The sequence below is a fragment of the Rhyacophila brunnea genome, unplaced genomic scaffold, assembly GCF_057557595.1.
Source record: "Rhyacophila brunnea isolate RB1 unplaced genomic scaffold, BYU_Rbru_1.0 scaffold_4, whole genome shotgun sequence".
NCBI lineage: Eukaryota > Metazoa > Arthropoda > Insecta > Trichoptera > Rhyacophilidae > Rhyacophila > Rhyacophila brunnea.
In genome coordinates this window covers 14,527,636-14,550,513 of record NW_028233068.1, presented here as the reverse complement: position 1 = coordinate 14,550,513, position 22,878 = coordinate 14,527,636, and the positions used below count along the sequence as shown (strand labels likewise).

The following is a 22,878-nucleotide window of genomic DNA, read 5'->3' as shown; positions in this document are numbered from 1 at the left end:
ATATGTATGCAGATATTCACTTTTTTTTTGTGTAGATAAATGAACTCATCAAATTATTATCCTGTAGTACCTACCTAACAAGAAACCAAAATTGATATCTTTATTCGAAATAAAATTTTATTTAAATTATCAATCACGTGATGGTTGAAACAACCTAATTGGCATCATGTACCGAACACTGCTGATAATTTATTTTTTCATTTTCGATTGAAACTTGATAAGTATTAGTGGATTTCACTCTATCGGCAATGCTTCACTTCAAAAAGTCCCGGATTAATAATCTAGCACGCTCCGTTTCACTACACAACTACATTGTACCGATACAATAAGAGAACATTAATTATTTAAATGTATATTCAGTACAGTGAGCATGCAGAATATTATATATGATTAGTTTACCGTAAATGGTAATTTACCATTTTTTTCTTTTTAAATTAAATTGACAATGCAATTTTGACTGATTGTTTTTTTTCTTTTCACAGCTGGATGCTCAGTAGGTGTGAACATGACTGAACCGACGCCGGTCTATGAGAAAAACGGAAAACTGATTGCTGCCACTGGCAGTTCTGGTTCTGTCAATTTCAACACTAATGAGCAATTGATAGCCATTTGCGCCGGTTCTGGCAATGGACTGGTTCATGCATCCGCTACTTCAAAGCCTTTGGCAGCTGTAAGTATCAGTCAGATATAATATACCTATTAATTCACTGATTGAAGTACAGTCGAACTTGGTTATTACCAGGAAGATGGGACCAACTGAATTTGCTTGTTATAAGCGTTACTCGTTATATCAGAGAATAGGTATTTTTAAATGAGCGTTCACATTACACAAAAAGTCGAAAATAAAAAATCTGAAAACCATCGTAAAAATCCCCGAAACAAGCATGGCATTCATAAATTACAAAAGAAGTTGTTTATTGTAATGTAGGTACTTAGACACTTAACTAGTGTCATAAACGTAATCCGACCCTGGCGGCATCCTGTTCGATCGGCTTTTATTGCTTAGGGTCGAAATGTTTTTAAACGATTGACACATTAACAGTGAATAAATGTATGGAGAAAATCATAAACCAAAATGTCAACAAATGTTTCCTCATTAAATCCGAGATCTCGCTATGTTCGAGATCGTAATAACCGAGTTCGACTGTATTAGGGGAAAAAAATTGCATACTATAAACTGGTTTCCTTATCAAAATCACTGAAGCATGTCCCAGTTTTGACGCAACATTATTGAACAAACAAAATGAGTTTATTCTTCTCTTTCCAAAGTTTGTATAAAAATTAGTGGAGTATATCTCCATCTGTATAAAATAGCATTTTCAGTGAACCTTTAATCATTATCGTTTGAAATTGCACATTTACATGTAGGTACATATTTTTTGTTATATTATTTTGACCGATTATTTAAATTCAGACGCCTCATATATTAACAGGCTTTTTATGAGAAATGGTTTTTAACCATTCGCCCAATCTAAACCATTAGGTCTTGTATGTTTTTTTGCTATCAAACCTGCACCCATAGCTTCAGGGACGAGCACACCGGCGTTAGTCAATTGTACCTAGTGAGATGTCCGGGGTTCCAGCGGCTAGCTCAGGTGTCAATCGAACCCCGGATTCACAAAAAAAAGGATATATTTATGTTTGTTAAATTTAATAAAACCACGAAGTCTTTCTTGTGCGGGTCTTAGTGTTATATATTTTAATCTTTAGTTGGACAAGGTTATTTTGTAGTCTTTTTTACAGTTTTATATATTTAGTTTTTACAATTAGAGTCACAGGTCCGTATACATTTTTTAAGGGACGCTTACCGACTTTCTTTTCTTTTTGAAATTCCTCCGGACCCACGCCGACTTACCAAGAGCCCTCGTGATTAGCCAAATCTGATCGGATGATCTTTGGATTCGGCGAATCACGAGCCTGACCCTGGCGCCAGCGCGTGAAGATTTTACCGTTGTGCAATGCGCGGCAAAATTTTCAACATTTGAATTCTATATTTTTTAATATTATATTTAGTCTTAAAATTATCTCTTTCATCCATCATCATTTACACTTTAAAATTTATCTTAATTACACCTCCGCCCAGTAAGTGATTTTCACGCACCGGACGAAGGCCTTTACTCATGAATAAAATATTAACGTAGTTGAGCAGGGAACCAGATCAGGTGTTTTATTCAATTGTTTATAGAGATCAGGGTAGCGGTTCGGCCCGTTTTTTATTTAATATTTACAGAAACCAACAAAAGCCTGTTGAAAACAGGTATGTGTCACTAGGGGCATCAAAAAATATGGATACTTTTCTTTCGATACCGATATTTTATGACACCAATACTTGCAAGTATCGGTACTTCTTTCGATATGACGGCAGTAACCATAACCGTACCTAAACCAACACCTACAATAAATTAATACCTTTTCTATATTTTTTAATCCTCTCCACGCGGACGGCACGCCTGTTGTGCCCTCATTAATTGGACATTCGATATAATTAGCATGTTATTTAAATGTGGTAATTAAATTGTAATTAAATGCTCAGCAGTCAACAAGTTAATTGAGTATCTTAGTTTACTGTTTCTTGTGGTATCCCATATCGGAGATCAGCGAATATCAGGGCGATCTGCAACTTGCCATATGCTACTCGGAACAGTTTAATGGAGCTAAACTTAATACGGAGTTGCCTGTGAAATTCCACGGTAATTCTCCTCCGCAGGTTATTAAGCATGTTGCTCCTACATTGATCTTTCATTGGATAATGAGCTGGGGATTGCTGCATTTTTGTTGAAGCAGAGGTATTGCAGTTTTCTAATTTTGATGCTATACAGAACTTTCGGTCTTTCCCATTCATCAGGCCATCAGACCAAGGAATTTTGAAGAAATAAGTGTAATTGAGTACAGTAAAATCTCGATTATCCAGACTAATTAGGGATGACGATAGTCCATATAACGATAAATCTGTATAATTGAAAAAATAATAAATCATCTTCCAGAATAAATCTTTTTAGTAGCTTTTAAAAAAAAACGTGATTTTCACTAAATATATATTTTATATTGTAAAGTTTTAAATTGTAATCACACCAAATGATGATAAAAAAGAATTCCGGATAACAGTGGTTCTACTGTAATTGATAATGTCTACATACTATTTGTTTAAACTACATATTATTGGATGTTTCTTTATCAGGCTATGACGTGTCAAAGTGGTACATCGTTCACAGGTGGATGGGTATCGGGCACTGTTAATATTGGACAAGTGAAATGTTTAGCTCATCCTCCTTCCGTGGAGACCAAAGCTGGATCCTGTGCGTCAGGAGGTACACTTATCCAGGTATAACTACAACTGAATTATTATGTTTCCTAGTGGATATATGAATGTTTTTTTGTCTGTATCTTTTTCTCATTTTTCACATATATGTCTAAATTTTCTTCTCCGTCTGCCCCATCCTGCAACTTCATAACTATGTTCGTTTCTTATAATTTTATTATGATCATTGGGAGTTTTGCCTGTGATGCATCCGAGTGGCCTTATTTCTTGGCTTTACAACATTGAATAATCAGTTTTTACTGTGGCTGCGCTAACTTCATGTGGAATTCCCGTGGATATCGGTCGCCTCCTGAGGTTTCTTAAAGATTATTTATGAGAAAAGGATGTTACCCATTCAACCTATTAGGTCCATGCTTTGGATTCAAACACACAATCTGCCACTCGGCTTGGAATTCAAACCTGTAATCCACGGCTCGTATTAATTGTTTATTTGTGTTACAGGTGGGAGTCCAAGGAACACAGATTAGAAACATTTTCAAGGCATGTTTCCATGAAGGGCGAGCAGAAGCACTGTACACACAGTATTCCCAAACTCCTGAAAATAAGATCACGCAGACAACTAACAGGCCATCATTTTCACGTAATAATCTTTCTTTTTCTCATGGAGGTTTGAAAAGAGACATCATTTTGAATCTGCTTGTGGATGGAACTTAGCATAGTGTCATGAGTCATTACTGTATGTCACCATAATAGTACAAAGCTTGTTTCAATAATTCCAGAGGGCACATTTTTCCCCGGCCTAAACGTAGATACTCTGTACTCTCAGACCTCGCAGAAGCAGGCGATAGCCACAATTTTGGGGTCGTCGACGCTGGCTGATAAGTATGTCAACTCGACCTTCTTTTTGGCGAGAGGGCATCTGGCAGCCATGAGTGATTTTGTTTTTGCTTACGAGGAGAGGGCAACCTTTACTTATGTTAATGTCATTCCACAATGGCAACCATTTAACGGGGGAAATTGGAACACCTTAGAGCAGGTGAGTTTGAATAGTATATTTATTTTCATCACCATATTTACTTAAAACACACCGTAAAGACCCTTGATTTATTATATGAATTTGCTCGGACTCGGGACAATTGTCGTCAGCTGTTTATGCTGTCTTTGTATTTTCATGTTATGTTGTGCACATCTTGATTGTGTAATTTGTAAAGTTTACTATTTTATGTAAACTTTTTATTTATATCAAATCGAGCTTCGATATTGGGACCATACCTAAATAAGATTTGATATAAATAAAGTTCAAGTTATACACATTTATACTTTTGTAAAAATCGATGTTATTTAAAACAGTTATTAAAACTATGAATTAGTCAAAAATCTCTTCATGACATTATAAACCATAAAATAATATGTAATAAATTTACATTTTATAAAAAAAAAATTTAATTGTAAGTCTATCTTTGATTTAAAATAAAAAATATTTTTCTTTTTAATGTTTTCAGATACATAATATTTATTAATTAATAGTTGAAATTGTAAATTATCAAAAAAATGTCTCAAATAGCAAGCTTCATACTTTTCCGATAGGCGCCTCTGATAAGTAGAGGATTCGCCTTAAGGGGAAACATCAGTGAAACGTAAAAGATCACAGGCTTACGAGACACGTTTTCGTATAATAAACGTCTAATGAAGCAAATTTAATAAATGTGTGAATAGCAGATTAAAAAAAAATAGTTTACTTATTTCTTTAGAGTAAATTTCTCTCAAACTCTATGCTTGCACTGGATAAAAATTATTACAATCAATGTTGTCCCAGCATGAAAATCACTATAAAAACAATTAGTTTAGATTTAATAACTTTTTAAAATGAAACATTATAACATTTATAACTGTAGCCACAATACTTACATTCATTAATTTGTGTCGGCTGTGAATTACGGTTCGTTTTGTGATTATCGAGGAGCCTTAATCGTGTCATTAAGTTTTTAAACGTTTTTTCATATGCTTTTGGCAGGTTTTAGATCATTACAAATGTTATATGAAATTACATGTAGAATTATGTATGTTATGTTAGATTTTAACCATATCTATGTGGAATTATTGGTTTTTGAAAATAGATTCCTCAATCGTATGATTTTTTTCTATCCAGTGTTCTAATGCATGATAATCATTGTACGTACAAAAAGAAAGGAAATATATTTCAACATCTATCAAAATACAGAGTAAAATCACTTGTATCTATTGTTCCCTGTTCACAGAAACTTCGTTCGCGCATTGGTAATTCTGGATATACGACCGAAATCTACACAGGCACGTGGGGAGTGATGACATTGAAAAATACTACTGGAAAAGAAAACCCTATTTACCTTAGTACCCCCAACAACAAGATTCCAGTTCCACTTTGGGTGTACAAAGTATGTTATTTCCAAAGATCACTATGTATGATAGAGACAGTAATATGATCGTTTTATATTACAATCGGAGTTAATAAAATACCTAATTTTTTTAAAGATTTGGTTCTAGTGGACAATGTAAAAATCACTTGGAGTTTGTTTCCGTTAAATAAATTATACCGTTCTTTATAAAAGCTTTACAATATACCCATTATAGAACGGTGTCATTATTTATATTAATCTTAATTTATATTTCATCCGGTAGAACGAAAGGTCGTAAAATGTAATTTTATTCGATCGCATCAGTTATTATGATGGTTTCAGAACATGCAAAATATTTTCAATCTACCTGTTTTTGATCTGATGTCTTTATAGACGGGAGAGTATCCTGCAGCAACAATAATAAAAAAAATCTTTAAATATTTTCAAAATACAGTGGGAGTTTTGCATTATCCAAATAATAAAAGATTTTAAAATGATGCGTGTTTTTCAAAGATGAGTTTAAAAAATAACCAAAGCATAAAAAGATTAGTGTAAAAAAATCGAACTTGTCAGTCCCACGATGGCTGAGTGGCTAACGTGTCGGCTTATAATGATGAATCCTGGGTCTGGCAAATACACATTTTGTTTTTCAATGTGTGTTTGGAGTCCCGAGTCGCGGGTCCCAGATTCGAATACTAGATCTGGCAAGTACACATATTGTTTTTCAATTAGTGTATGAGTCAGAGGAAGGACCTAATAGGTTGAGCAAGTGGGTAACATCCATTTCTCGTATAAACAAAAATCTGTTAATGCAAACTTCCACTCTGTGGAGGCTCATATTAATATCATCTTAGGATTGGACATGGTCACAAAAAAAAATCAAAACAACATAAATATTACTATATTTAAACATTCAATATCAGCTACTTTCGCAAAGAATTTTATGAAATAGACATTTTGTAAAATATTATTACATTGCAAAAGATATTATAAAATATTCTTCATAATGATCTTTTTAGTCTAATACCGTCCTTAATAAATAGCAAGTATCAACAACTTTGCAATATGTACTACAATAAGTATTAATAATAAGTACAAATAAGTAAGTACCCAGGCATTATTGTCTTAAAAAATCAGTCCAATTATCTTATTGTCATGCTATCTCTATTGAAGGTCGGTGAATATTTGGCTTATATATAATATATCTCGTAGAGCTAATTATATGAAACAATTAATATTTTTGACATTGAGTCAATTTTTGAGGTTGCATGGTGCGTCTCTGTCTTTGCATAATATTTACATAAACATGATTTGCTATTTTTCATTTATGTCCACAGGTAGTCCGTGATACTTCAAGTAACAAAGCTACCGCATTCATCGGTCTCAATAATCCTCATCTGACTCTAACAGAAGCGAAAGCCTTGGCTTTCTGCCCAGACAAGTGCAATGGAAACTCTTCATTCGCCTGGCTCGACTGGAAGAATAATGACATGAAGTTAGGATTCGCAATATGCTGCGAAATGAAAGCCTTCAGGAAAGTTGTCGATGTGCTTCCTAGTTTTTCAGTCAGCGGTCTGTTCTCCTAATATGTCAATTTTATATTTACTGTACATTTACTATCATGATAATACATCAATGAGGCTTCTAAATTAATGAATTATTATGAAAGTATAATTTGACCTTAACAAGCCCCGTTAATTTTTATAAAATTCAAATTGCGTGCCATTCACCAACGGCTCATAAAGATACCGAGATACAGCATCCGATCAAGTGACACAAGAACCCAGGACTCTTAATCAGCTATATGAAATCAGTCAGCGGACGGCCATTTCAAATAATGAAATAGGTTTTGTAACATGTAAATCCATGCCATTTGATTTTGTTAACCGGAGGCTAGGAAAAATATTTACCCATACTCCTAGCCCCCTGCCTACTGTAATTAAGTTTAAATAATTGTATATCTTGTATATTCCTTGTGTTTAATTATAATGTTAAGAGTCGTTATATAAATAAAGTTGATTGGCGGGATACTTCCCTCGTATGCAAAATAACATGTTTTGATTTACCACTCACCATCCTTGAAATGAGATCCCAACTCCAGAGCTTCCTACCGTCCATTTAAAGTAATCCTAAGTCAAGATGTTAGAGTACGTACAGGTTAGGGGAGGTTAGTTATGATATCAGACTAATGCACCGCCGCTAGTGCCAAAATTACTCTTAACTAAGGCTTCACTGAAAAATTTATCACGTAAAAATTTTCATAGAAAATTATATTTATCCTAATCACTTCATGGCATATAAGTGTCGGCCTATAACGTCATGGGTCCCAGGTTCGAATCCCGGGTCTGGCAAACAGGAGTATGGACCTAATAGGTTGAGCAAGTGGCTAACATCCATTCACGAACGAGTTGAAGCTTTTGAGATGTGGCTGTATAGACGCATCCTCAAAATTCCTTGGACTGACCAGATGACAAATGTTGAAGTTCTCAATCGAATGGGAAAGGACCGAAAAATTCTGCGTAGTATCAAAACCAGAAAACTATAGTACCTCGGACACATTATAAGAGGGCAAAATTACAGTATTCTGCAACTTGTCATCCAAGGAAAGATTAACGATAAGCGTAACAGAGGACGACACAGCATTTCGTGGCTTAAGAACCTCCGTGACAGCTCCACTAAACTGTTTCGGGCAGCAGATGACAAAGTTAAGATCTCCATGATGGTGGCCGACCTCCTCTAGGGGATGGCACAATAAGAAGATGGAAATAAAAAAGTATAAACAAATGAATCTTAAAAAAACAATTATGTATTTATTTCATTTTGCTGAATAGGTACTTACTTATCTACTTTCTATATCACTCTTAGGTCTGTTGATATACTAACGGGTAGGAAACTTGATTTCAATATACGAATGGACTTCTAAAGTGACGTTTGTACCTTATTGCTGATGTAGTTTAGGATTGCAGTCAATGCACCTTGGTTACTTGAGTGTCGTCTTATATATCAACGGGTTGCCATCATATTGGTAAAATTCCAACTATATCTCTGTAGAATTCTTCTGATATTCGCAATAATGTTTGTATATCTGGTTTCTCATTTGAGCTTAAATGAGTTTTGACAACATCTCGGAGATTCTGAAAAAGAATAAAAAATATTAAATTTGCTTTGTAATCGGTGTAGTGACAGAATACAAAGCATGCAATTCAATAAAATTTGAAGATCCATAATATGAAAACATCTCATGGATATCCCCACTAGAAAAAATCTTTTTTAGAAAAAAAACATGACGAAGCTGTAATCGCTGGAATGTGCCAATGTCCTTTTCCAATTAAGCTACGGACATCTTACTTAAATACAACGATTTTAACTAGTTGTTCTTACATGAGGTTCGTTTCTTTCAACCTGAACGAAACAAATCAAATTAAACCATAGACAATATACATACAAATTGTATGAGTAGAAAGTTGACCGGAAATGGTTTGAGATTTGACGTTTGGTTCAGTGTATCATTGAAAATCAAAACGTTCTCGGACCATCAGAAATGGTTTGACATGAAACGTCAAACCGATTCAGACGATCCATAGACTAATGGCAATCTGTCAAAGTGTTGATTAGCATTATTCGGCATTTATATATCGTGAGGTGTTCATATTAATATGTTAGATATTTACACCATAGAAGTTTACTTGAATTATGTATATTATAGATTAATAATCAATACCTATTATTCATAAGTAACCATACGCGAACAAGAAGCCGCTTTTGGTCTTATTTTATCAAAATCCAACCATATTTTCTATGCAAAGAGTTCGATTTAATATCATTACTATAATTATTATGTCAGACCAAGAATTTATTTTCATTTTATTTATATTTTGTAACGGAGATTCTAAACTACAAACTGTGTTAAATCAACCCGGAATGATCTTTATATTACCTACCTAACGAATTTTATCAATTTAATATGATCGATTGTCGTCTAAGTCACAAAATCATACTGTCGACATAAACAAGTGGTCAATTATAAAAAGCTCTTATCAAAAGTAATTTTTAAAAACTTGTCATACCTATAAATCTTATAAATTAACTAAATGGCTACCTATTCACGAAGCATTTTTATATTTTGTACATTTAAAATGAATGAATACGAATTTGTATTATTATAGACAACGATAGGAGGTTAGAATTTCATAACAAGTTGACGTTTCAATAAATATGTTTCCGTTTTAGAGACTAATATGTTATGAATTAATTTTAAGTACTGGCAACAGCAATTAGTCGTCTGAAAAGCGTTTCCGTGGACATTTACCAAACGGTCCCAAACCAAACGGTTCCATTTCGTTTTATTGATTCACGTTGAATGATACAGACTTATGAAAGGTTGGCTATCAGTTTTTGTATATTAAAGCTTGGTAGGTCTCAATTAAATGCCTTAATTACTAACCAATTACATTTTAAAATCTTTTGAATTATTCGACGAATAAAAGAAATAGTTATAAGTAGAATTTTCTGATGATTTACATTTTAAAGTATTTTGATTAACCTATGTAAAAACAAAAAAAAGTATGTTATAAATTCTATGATATAATTAAAGATAATTTCAATTTATCATGAACGTTATAAAATAATGTGCATTTAATGAGCACCCAATTATTATTAGTATATACAATATAATATACTATATTGTATTATTTTATGAATATTTTTATTAATGTTCCATAAGTTTTTAGTTTTTCGAAGAACAAAAAATATAAATACTTTTGAATAATTCATAGTTTTAATGCATTTTGTATGAGATTAAAAAAAAATTCTACAAAAAAAATTTATAAGTACATTTAATGCAACTTGAATATTATATCGAACTGAACTTCAGTACGGTCACAATACGATGGAATAATCAGTGCACATATTTTTATATGTAATAGTTTTTTTTTAAGTAGGTAAGTTTATCTTTAAATTTAAAAAAATTCATTTTTGTTTTTAATATCTTTGGATACTAATTATTAATATACATAATTAGAATTAACCTCAGAGACTAATTAGAAAAAAATCTTCAAAATTAATATGGCGCCGGATAGGATTTGAATCTGCATTCATTGGATTCCGGCCAATGTTCACACCAGTAAAGAATGTTACATTCATCTTTCAAACTATTCATTGAATAAAAAAATAGTTTATCAACTTATTAATTAATTTAAACATTTTAAAATGTAAATAATTATCATGATATAAATAAATTGCATAATTTTGAAAAAAACAGCTGAAGTTGCAACCAACATTGAAGTTAATCCCTCTAAACCAAAACCCACCCCGCACCACACTCAGTATTATTCGAGCGTATCACGGGACTCTACAGTGGTGATGTGAAGCATCTATTTCAATTTTCCCTGGGGATGCCCTGGGAGAAAATACCCTAGACTGAGGTTGCTACGCTCAAAGTGAGCTTTGATTGAGTTTAAAGAATTTACTCTAATTCAAGGTGCCAGGAAGAGAAAAGCACATGGAAATTATGAAAAAGAAAATGAATTTAAGGTATATATAACAAAGAAAACGAAGCTAATCATATGGAAGATTATGTGAAGAGATCTTTACGCACACAGTAAGACGCTGCAAATTTTTTAAATGCAAGATAATTGGCTTTAGTAGCAACCAAGTCGGACGGCCCGACGGGCCCAACAGCTGGTTGGACCGACCTGAGCATCTCCTCCCGTTCGGAGCACATACTCAGTCATTGCTAGAGGATGTGGTTGGCATCCTGTATTTCCAACCTTATTTGCAACCAACAATTTTCTCCTGACACGCAGCTCTGGTATAAAATCTCGAAATGCCGCACTTCGTTCTTTTTGGATTTCCGTGTGACGTCAGTCTCGGTATAGCCTTGCCTATGCGCACGCAAGAAAATTGCATGTTACGCCCAGTTCTGATTTATGTCTATATCCCAAAAGAGTAGATTTTCAATGTACGACTGGGCTTATCTTAATATAAAATTGGTTATTTGAAAAGATGTTTTTACTTTTATTTTTGTTTACCTGTAAAATCATATAGTCGAAATGTGGAATCATCCTATCACCCTCCACTTCTCTTCCATGCAATATTGATTTCCAAATATCCAAAATAAATACATACACATTCCACAATGCAATGTTATTCTTGCTAGAAATTTTGAATACCAACAATGAATCTTTTTTGTGAACATTAAACTCAATCTTATCACCCAGGACGTTTAAATGAACAGGACCAATACAGTTTGAAAGCAGTTCGTTGATTCTACTGCATACAGCATTTTGGTGGGTATTATTCACGTGTCCAACAAATCGTTGCGAGAATTCTTTAACATACTCCTTGTATATTTGCGGAAGTCTTAAATAATATGAAAACGATAGATTATTTGAAGGTTTGTCTGATATGTTTATATCACATATTGAAGCTGAGTTTAATGTAGATATTTTACAAATCTTTTTGAATACATCACTTTCTTGTGCATTACAATAGAATAACTTCAGTGGGTGTATTTCTGCGGGAAGTTTTAAATAATAATTGGCATCTATTGAAAAGGATTTTGTCGGTAGAATACACCAGAAATATTGTTCTTTGTTGTGAATACTCGGTATCAACACGATCAGTTTTATTTTCACGTAAGCCGGAAAGGTGATCTTATCCACTGTGAGAGGTATTGCGATTTTTATATTATTAGAATTCTTCAGTTTGACAGCAGCCGAATAGACGTTGAGAAATTTATTTGAATGTAGTTTTATATCGAGGTGCCATAAATTATCTATAGCTTTATTCATATCGTTAAACTTATCTTTAAATTCTTTTAAAATTTCAAAATTGGCAACGTAAATTTGTGTATTCTTTTCGAAATATTCTTGTCGGTGGAAAATGTGTATCACATCAGTGTCTTTGTCTAAATCACTGACGTTATCGTAGACTTTTATAGATGAGATAATGTACTCGATGATAAGATCAGACTTTCGAGTCAGCGCGATCGCTGTAATTAAATTAGTTTCATCGACAATCGACTCCATAACTTTTTCGGTAATCTTTTGTTCTTTCAATATTTCAGTGAATATTTTATTTCCCTCCTTTAAATCCATCGGAACCGGGATATAGTCGATATTATTAGTTTTAAAACAGTCGGTCGAGTCAATATTAAAAGTGTACAAGTTGTTTTGTAATGTGGTACAATACATATTCATATTGGCGTTGCAGAAAATGAAATCAAAAGGATTGACTATTCTCAAACAAACATGTCTCACGAGAGGTTCATCATCGGTTATATCCACTGTACTATACCACAATCTGTCACCGTCCGTATAAATAAATCCATTATTTTTATACAACAACATTCTTTTGGGAGAACAATTTAAATGTACCGTTTCAACATCTAGAATTCTCTCTTTTAAATTGCAAGATAAAGTCACTAACGATCCTGTTGTTAAAGACATATATATTTTAGTGCACAATTGCTTTTCAAAATGGATACTTTCAATAGGAGCAGGGCACGAGTATAAGATATTAAAAGAATCTTCAATATCATCATTTAAAACAGTCCAATAAACAGTATCGCCAACAGATACTATAAGTATTTTTAAATCCACACTCGTTTGCGTCGATTTCATCATGAATACTTTTTCGAGTACATCTACAGAAAAATATCTTAACAGTTTAACGTGAATATTTAGATGTGTCACAGTATTTGATAATCTTGGAATATGCACACCAATTTTGTAGGATTTACTGCGTTTCATTTTAGATTTTCCTAATATATCATAAGTGTGCAAAACATCTTCATTGTCCTTCCTTACAAGAACGTATATGGCATTATCATCGTGCGTTACTTTATAAACATCCTTCAGTATCAATTTAAACTTTAGTCTCTCCAGAACTTTTACGTCAGCCTCATTAGATCGCAAAACAGCAAAATGTAAACAATTTTGACAGTCCACACACAAAAAAATATTATTCACAAAGTATACTTGGCGAATTGCAAATTCTGGATTGTGAATATTCCGCGTTTCACCGATGCGATGAGCTTCTTTGACGATTATGGTGAACGTGTTCCAAAGTATGATGGATATTTGGCCTTTATATTCGTAAAACTCAATATTCAAGGGGCCGAAGGTCGATTCTAGAATTTTATGACACACAAGTCCGGTAATTTTTGATTCTTGTACTTCCATATCCATTTTAATAAATAAAATAATAATATTATGCCAAAGTGTTTGAACGAAATATCAAATCTGACAGTAGTGTAGTTATTGCCGCCGTAATGTCGAATTTTGGCAACATTTAATAGTTGCCATATGTACTACTAACAATAAATTATTACATACTCATACTGCTTACTTGACGGACCATAGAATTAAAGTTGCAGATTTTTTTTTGCTAAAAAAGAAAAATAAAATATAATACCTACCTATATTCAATATAAGAAAAAAAAGATTTCTATCTTTTTTTAGTTTTATCTATTTCTTGTGGTTTTGGTTTTAAAAGGATTTCAAACGTAGTTTGTCAAAAAATGAAAGCCAATTAAATAGGTAATAATATTTTCATTTTAATAATATTATGTACCTACCTAGTATGTTGTTAAATATTTTTGTATTGTTGTCATTCAGAGGACGTTAACCTTTTTTGACAGCTGCTGTCAATAAGTAAATAAATGTTTCGTATTAATTAAAACGCAGAGGTGACTTAAAATAACATACCTACTTTAAGAATGATTGAATAACCGGTTTTAATAAATTATTTGTAAGTATAAAAATGATCTGACGAGGCATTTATTAACTAGTAGGTACCTACTCATTCTCAATTAAAGTGAGGCTATATTTATTATTTTCGTGTATAAATTACTGAAAATTTCAATAGGTAAATAAAAAGAATCATTCATTTTGTTATTATATTAAAAAAATAGTTGTTTAATATGGTGAAATGAGTATAAAAAGAAATTAAATTACCTGATACGGTAAAGAAAGTTTTATTTAACATCTTCACTATAAATTTATTTGGGTAGGTATCATGAAACATTATAAGGTAAGTAATTTTATAATTATTAAGTTGTTGCAGATGAGTGGATTTTTTGGTTGAAGATTTTTGTACCCAAGTAGGTACCTACCTACCTGCTGTGTTAGAATAAGTTACATTGGATTCAATGTAAATTATTATATTAGCATTTGGGCCAGAATCGAAACCAATAATAATATTAATATGTCAAAATTACCCATATCTTGCAGTCGCCTTTACCTAGTATCAACAATTCAACGAGAAATCAAGGCTCAGGTAAATTCCTGTGCCCTGCAACAGCTAATAATAGCAGTCGGACCTAGCTCTTTCTAGGGCCAGTCATGTGATTTAACTTTTTGTTTATTTACATTCATAATTTTTATAATAATTATTGGACTCATCCATTATCTCTTGTACATGGCCTACTTGCTCTCTGTCGTTACCTATATCAAATGAAATATACAACTATGTTTTTTATTCAATGAATTATGCACAAAATTTAAGAATGTAACATTCTTTTATTGACCAGAATTTAAAGATAAAAGATTTTTTCATTGATTGGTTATATATTTTTCAGAAGTATTTTCAAATTATGTAATTACTTATGTTTAATAAAATAATGTTACATTCTTAAATCTTGTGAATTAGTTGTGGAATAAGAATATAGTTTATTAAATTATTGCGCTATTACAAAAATTTGCAGTGATCCTGATACCTGTTAGTAATTAAGCTAATTCAATACTTTGATTTAAAATAGGTAAGTACTAAAGCCGATTGCCAATAAGTAATGCAATAAAATTTATTAAGCGCTTTAGTGAGTGTTGTAAAAACTATTAGTCAACTCGGTCGCAATTAGATAAGACACATATAGCTTAGTGGTCAGAACTCATGGATACGAATCTCGGGTGGCAAAGGTTTGAACCTGCTGGGTGTCGTATTTTTTTTTGTCTAGTGGTTATATATTTTTTAGAAATGTTTTCAAATTATGTATGTTAAATATACAACGGTATTGAACTTCTGGACTTAGCAAATCACCCTTCGATTTTTTTCTTGTAACTGGAACCGTTTGAATCGCTTATTAACCACAGGCTACCCCCCCACATAATCACAGTAATTATTATGATTAAACTTCTATACGTGTATATAAAAATAGTGAATGATATTTTTAAACATCACTGATTTCTAAATTGTTAAATTCTATTAAAAAATATATATAAGTAAGTAATATATAAGAGGTTGTGAAATTTGAAAAGATTATAAACTTGTCTTCTAGTCTGCTATTTATAATTCAGTCCGGTACGCTTAACACTAAGAAAACTATTGGACTTAGTTGTAGAATTACCTACCAGAAAATTCTTTTCTTCATCTTAATAATTATAGTAATGACAGAATGGATGATGTTATAATAACTGCAAAATATTGTAATAAAATTGAAATTATAGGAAAGTCTTTCTATGTACTTTTGAGAGCCAAAAGAAGATTGATTTTTTGACCATTTTTCATGGGAACTCAAATAATGTTTCTATGTGGAATTTAGTTGTGTTTGTTTGACTCATCCTTTTCCGCATTTGTGCATATATGTTTTAAGTTTCATTTGGCATGTTTAACTCATTTTTCGATTTTTTAAGACTTATCATCGCCCTTTTCCATTCGCTCAAGATTTATTTCATTGACATCAAATCAAGAAGTTTTCTCGTCTATGTCCATTCTTTAGGTGGAGTATATTGACATTGCATCTGTTCTCAATGCTCAGCATATGATTGATTGGAGACTTTGTAAGTTGTTATGACTTGTTGTGCACCGTTAGAATGTTTAAGTTGAGCAGGGGGCATTTGATTATGATCGAGCGCAACTGGGACTACCGGCAATTCCACGTTGAATTAAATGTGTCTTGCAAAGTTTCATCTCCCGTGTTATGCTCACCCCCAGATACCCGAAGCTCTTGACGCTCTTGACGTTCTGAATTGTGACAGGTTCGGTTGCCTATAACATTGTTTTCTTCGCATCTTTCAAATATCAAAAAAGAAACAAAATAAGACAGCTTCATCAACATACTCTGAATCACACAGGTTCACAGTTGAAGTGACAGCTATGCTACCAGAAGCTGCGACACAGTATGGAAAATAACAGATATTTGAATAAATCATAATTTATAATGGCACCCGCGAAGGATGAGTGGTTACGTGTCTTATGCAGTCATAGGTCTCAGGTTCGGATCCCGGGTTTGTCAAATTCCATGTTGTTTTTCAACGTGTATTTAACTCAGAGCATGTACCTAAACGGTTGAGAAAGTGCCTAACATCCATTTTTAGTAAATAAAATCTGCTAAGAAACCTCTTCATGGTGTTTTGTATATTGCATATCCTCGATTTGTCGAATGGTAAGCAATTGACATTCCTAAATTCTTTACCATGTCCTTATCACATGTAGCGCACATCTTATCTAAAACTGATTCACGTATATTACAAAATTGACGACACTCTGTACCCACTGCTTCGAGCGAATGCTCCTAATAATTAATATTGCATTTAATTATTGCATGTTTGCATGTTTGTGTTATTAACTAGTGGATTAAAATATATAAACTTTATTATAAATTAATATTGTTTTTAATTAATATCTACAAACCCATAACAGTGAGGCAGCCAAAACCCACAAATTATAGAGTAAACGAAAAAATATATTGCCCATTTACAATAATTTCATTTGATATTTTTATCGGTAAGTAGATTAAATATTTTTTTATTGTGTTTGTGGTAATATTATAATTTAATTTGTTTTTCACAAGCGTTGCCTCATTGTAATATAACATTTTTTTTTTTCGGTAAGTCTTAAGCCGCAAACCCAGCAATGATATTGACTAAGTACTTTTTGTATACAATATTTTTTATACTTCCATTTCAGGTTCGTCATCACATCTACGTTCGAGAAGCTTGAATCAATACTAATGCCTTGACTGAAAGAAACACTCCGCTGCCCCTCTAGGTATGATACCTACATTAATTGTGAACAAAAAACTGATAGTTTTATCAGACTTTGGTGACGACTTTAAGACTTTAACGTATCAATGAGAATTTTTTTTTAACCACAATTAATCCAGGTCCTAAAATAAATTTGAACACTCACCTCACCAGTGGACTGCGGGATCGAATGTTGCAATTTGATAAAAATATTAATCAGACATATTATTATTATTATTTAAGGGGGATCTTATATGCCAACAAAGAACCTAGCGGAAAAATACGAAGCTTGCAATTTAAGATTTTTTTTTTTTGATAATTTACAATTTCAACTGTATTAATTAATGAATATGTATCTGAAAACATTAAAAAGATTTTTTTTTTAAGTCTAAGATAAACTTACAATTGTAAAAAAAATGTGAATTTGTCACATATTTGGTACATAGCTTACATTATTATTACATTATTTTTATGGTTATATTTATTATTAAAATTTAGTTTATTAAGTTTTCAATTTTTCACCATTTAGGTTTTTGACTAATTCATAGTTTTAATATTTTTTATATCTATTTTAAAAAGCATCGATTTTCATAAAAAATATAAATGTGTATACTTGAAATCCTTTTTATTTATATAAAATCTTATTTAGGTATGGTCCCAGTATTTAAGCTCGATTCACCAGTCGCTGATGACACGGTCAACGGTTACCGCCACTATGTCTCCAAATTAATAAAAACTAGGAAAAACTGTACAAATAATATGCCGCTGTGTATTGTGAAAATATGTAAAAATAATTATATGAAGAATAAAAAGAGCCTATGGGACTAATTTACATTCTCCTCTTTGGGCTCCCCCCAATATTAAATCCTGAGTGCGCCACTGAATCTTATAGTTAATGAACAAGAACTTAAAGAACCAGAATGATTGAACATTTGACATTAATATAAAATTTATTTTAGATGTGGAGGTAGACGTATTTGCATTGAGATGACCGATTATCATATTAATAAATTGTAAGATGGATTTAAGAAAACCAATTCGTTCTTGGTAAATACAATTATCGAAATATTCAGCACTGATTAAGAGAAACTGATAAAACTTAATCTAGTCAAGAACTTCTGCAAAAGAAATGTATATGATCTTTCTTTTACTTGTTGCCTTATCAACTACGGGTCTGGCGTCTGTTATTCCATATGTAATACAGCATGGCTTAAATGAGCCAAGAACGCTATTTGCTGATCTCCCTCTTCCTGAACACCTTGCATACGAATTGCCTGAGGACCAACTGAAAGATTATACAACTTACTGGTTGAGTGTAAAAAATAAGGAAGAACATGTGATGCCTGCCGGTGAAAGTAGACTTTTGAGAGGTGAGAGATTTTGTATTGTTCTGTTTGATATATTATTTATTTGGATCTCTTATAACTAAAATAAAATAAATACAGGTATTCCACAACATAAGCTAAATATAAGAGCTAAAATAATGCAAAAACTAATCAATTAAAATTTATTTAATAAAAAATAAAAACAACAGACACCAGTGTGAAATGTCATATGTTAGGGAATACTTGTAATACATATTTTTTATACGTTGGTAAGATGAACTCGGGAAAGTGTGAATTAGGGGCAAGTGTGATCAATTCTAGAAAGAGTTTTTTTTTTTAAATGACATTTATTGAAAATATTGTGTAACTCTTTAAAAATAGTTTTAAAATAAAAGACGTGTATGACTGTATATTTTAATTCTCATACCAAGGTTAGTTTGGGGATATTGGTATGTTTTTCATAGATAGAATTTTATATTAAAAATTAATGGTTGGCTTTAAATATTTTGATCATATTATTAGATATAACAATTTATTATATTCGTTATAATAATTTTCCTTTGATTATTGTTATAAAATATAATTTTTATTCGGTTCACACTTTTCATTTTCATATATTATCCATATTTCATATTTCCAAAATCCTAGAAATTTACCTACATAATTGAATGTACATTTTTGTAAAATGACATGATTAAATAGGTACCTAATTAAACAATTTTGTTTTACATTATTAAAATTAAAATATATATATTAAAAAGTTATAGCGATTTTAGTAAACTCTTCTAAAATTTACTTCAAAATAAAATTTGGCTATTGGTCCATTTTTCCATTTAAATTTATCTTCAGTGGGTCAAGCCTCTATGGGTAAAAAGTCTTTTACTGTAGGTTGAGCAAATGTAATTCCAATAATGTCGGATACAAAGTAAAAACTACAAAATTAAAATCTATGGGAAAATGGTATTACGAATGAGACGTCAAGAGATTAAGTTAAAAATATTGCATTATTTTGTAATTGGGAAGGTAACCTCAATGCTAGAAACTGTCTGAGTCAGTTACCGAAATTCTCCTATTGTAAATGTATCACATGACAGGAAATTATAATTTGATTTTTGTTCTTCAAGCTGGGGGCTGCATGGTAAATGTGTCGTTCCAGGAGCCATCTCCTGTCTACGAGAGAGGCGGACAATTGATAAAACCATATAAGGCTCGCACTGTCGTTTTTGACGCAAACGAAAAGGTCACGGCCATTTGTGCGGGTTCTGGTAATACACTTATTCACAAACAAGCTGGTGTATCTAAACCGCAGACTGCTGTAAGTTAACATATTCACTAAATCGTTTCATCTTTTTTTTAAGTTTTCGTTAAGATTTTATCATGCTGTAATCCAGCTTACCCATATGTGAAGTAGTGGGTTACGGGCTTGATTCCAGTGCTGGCAAAATACATTTCATTTCAATGTGTATTTGATTCAGTGTAAGCAGCAGAAAACAAGACATAATCGGAGCGGCGTCAAGCGAATAAAAGTGAGGCAATCAACTTGATGTAAGTGCAGCTGGAGATAATAACCATTACAATACTTATTAGAAGAGAACTCATCCGCAGATGTTTAAGGGCTAAATTATTGTTCCAGTATAATAATATGAATTATATCATCAATTTTGTGGATACCCATTTCAGTTTGGGAACAAAAATGGTAATTTACTTTACACGTTTATTATTTAAATTTTGGACCATAAACATTTACAATTCGATTGATATAGGTACTAATTTGTACTGCTAAAATCACTATATTTATGTAATTGTGGTCCATCATTATTCACACGCTTCATTGTGATCACTATGGTCACATCACTCAATTCTGTCCACATCTTTATGTTACACATTCACATTGTCTTCTCCATTGTCTTCTTCCCATAATCTGTTCCAGATCATTATGATTTCTGATTAAATTAGATATTGGCGTGTCAAAATATGGAGTATTTTACAAGTGATTGGCTTTCCACCGCTGTCAAACTTTCTCAAGTGGTTTGCAGTTACCATCCTCCATCTGTAGAAACAAAAACCGGATCCTGCTCATCTGGTGGCTCACTCATACAGGTAAAAAAATACATCATATTATACCCTGATAAGGACTGTTTTAAGTATATTTGAATTCTATTATCATCTTCATTTCAGTCACTCTAAATTCACTGCTGGATGAAGGTCTTTCCTTACTATTTCTATTCTTCTTGGTAAATATTTTTTTGTTGCCAGACATTTCCATTAAACTCTATTATGTCAACGGGCTCTTGATCACCCTTTAAGTCTTTTAATGTCTTGGTTTCACTGGATGATGAGATTTGTCCAATGATCATCTGTTTTCGAGAGGTGTAGCCTAACTGTTTTCAATTCCAGGTCTTTACATTTTTTATTATGTTCGACACTTCTGTTTGCTCCAATACCAATTTATTTCTTTTTCGATTCCTGTTTGCCAAACATGCACCTCCCTATACTACGTGTTACTATTTTTAATGAGTAGTATTTTATAGTCAAATTATATTCAAACTATTTGTTATCAGTTGGACAAACAACATCTCAGAAGTTACCGAATCACTCAAATATATTAATATATAATAAATTGACTCATCTGTAAAAATATATTAATAATAGTGGATCACATGGCACTTCTCAATAGTTTAAGGTATAGTAAAGCAACGTGGCATGGAAAGGTGTGTGTTTGGTATAACACGGAAAGACATGATACATAGATAGTACATGATAAATTGAGAGATAACTGTACTGGCATTCTATGTTGGTGTTTTGGTTGTCACCTGCATTCTTTCTTCTCTTTTCTTTCTCAATGTTTTGAACTCATTGCAGAGGTCCGTTCTCAAAAGATAATATTGTATTTAGGTAAACTGTTTGATAATTATATAAATACAAAATATGCTTCTCAACAAAATATATGTTAAAAGTGTCGAAAGTCTCAAGTAATACATTTGTAATGTATTGGTCTGCATTTTTTGAAGATTGGGGTTCAGGGTACTCAGACATGGAATATCATCAGCAGCTGTTTCCATGAAGGCAATGCGGAAGTCTTCTACACACAACATGCGTTAACTGTAGAAAATCACATAATGAGCAGTGCGAAGCGGCCTGGAAACTTCTCACGTGAGAATGCCATTTTATTCTGCAATGTACCTCTATCCAGCAGTAGATAAAAGATCTAGATTGATGATGAAATGATGGTTATGCTAAATTTCATTATTTCCATTATCCATCCCATCTCAATTGTTTGATCCTTTTATAGTGACCATCTCGCGATATAAATTAAAAGCGTCGATTACGAACTGAGCAGAAAAGAAATGTCCATCAGTCGATAGACAATCTACCCAAGCTCAATAATCAACAACTGTATAATATTGCTAGACAGTGTCTACCAGCCTCTCACAGCACACGGTGTCCACCCATGATGACAAACAGTAAATTTACTAGATAAACTAAATTAATATTGAAAAGCTCCTTCTATAGAGATAGAGTATAAATAAAAGTAATTGAAGCAAAAAAAGGAACACTGGACCACATGAAATTAGCCACAAGTGACCTTGCTTTGCAGGTTCATTTGCAGAGAACTTCACACTACTACTATGACATTTATTTGTCAATTTGCAGGCCATATGAAAATACAATCTGTCACGATGAGTAGTTAAGCAGCCAGTAATATTACACTTTGGCATTATTATTACAATTCATGTAAAACCAAACATTAAAAATAGCCTCCGTTGCGTATGTAAGAAAATTAGAATAGCAACTAAGCGATCTTAAGATTTGTGGATACTCCATGCGCTTGCAAAATAATTTCAAATGGCAAAACAAAAATAATGTATAACTCTCCTTCTATTTATAGTACAAATTCTTTAAACCTACCCAATAATACAGTTAATGAATAGTTACATCAGATGTACATTGACATT

General features: G+C 32.3%; 2 protein-coding genes across 3 annotated transcripts in view; one reads left to right on the top strand and one right to left on the bottom strand.

Annotated features, from left to right (window-relative positions):
• The window catches only part of LOC147066930 (uncharacterized), a 39,401-nt gene extending 25,528 nt beyond the window's left edge, over positions 1–13,873 (bottom strand). Inside the window, exons 1-2 of one of the 2 annotated variants that reach the window (XM_085954719.1) lie at positions 11,664–13,873; positions 8,610–8,768 (exon numbers count right to left, since the gene is read on the bottom strand). In XM_085954719.1, coding sequence (XP_085810845.1) covers positions 8,652–8,768; positions 11,664–13,823 — 2,277 coding nt within the window. In that variant the 5' untranslated portion in view covers positions 13,824–13,873 and the 3' untranslated portion in view covers positions 8,610–8,651. Of the gene's footprint in view, positions 1–7,200; positions 8,769–11,663 lie in introns of those variants that run through there. The other variant, XM_085954718.1, reaches the window with a different exon arrangement.
• Positions 1–22,878, top strand: part of LOC147066929 (uncharacterized) — a 77,372-nt gene that overhangs the window by 13,662 nt on the left and 40,832 nt on the right. The window contains exons 8-15 of the mRNA XM_085954535.1: positions 471–670; positions 3,179–3,322; positions 3,761–3,899; positions 4,039–4,295; positions 5,518–5,673; positions 6,972–7,206; positions 20,047–20,237; positions 21,934–22,075. Coding sequence (XP_085810661.1) covers positions 471–670; positions 3,179–3,322; positions 3,761–3,899; positions 4,039–4,295; positions 5,518–5,673; positions 6,972–7,206; positions 20,047–20,237; positions 21,934–22,075 — 1,464 coding nt within the window. The remainder of the gene's footprint in view (positions 1–470; positions 671–3,178; positions 3,323–3,760; positions 3,900–4,038; positions 4,296–5,517; positions 5,674–6,971; positions 7,207–20,046; positions 20,238–21,933; positions 22,076–22,878) is intronic.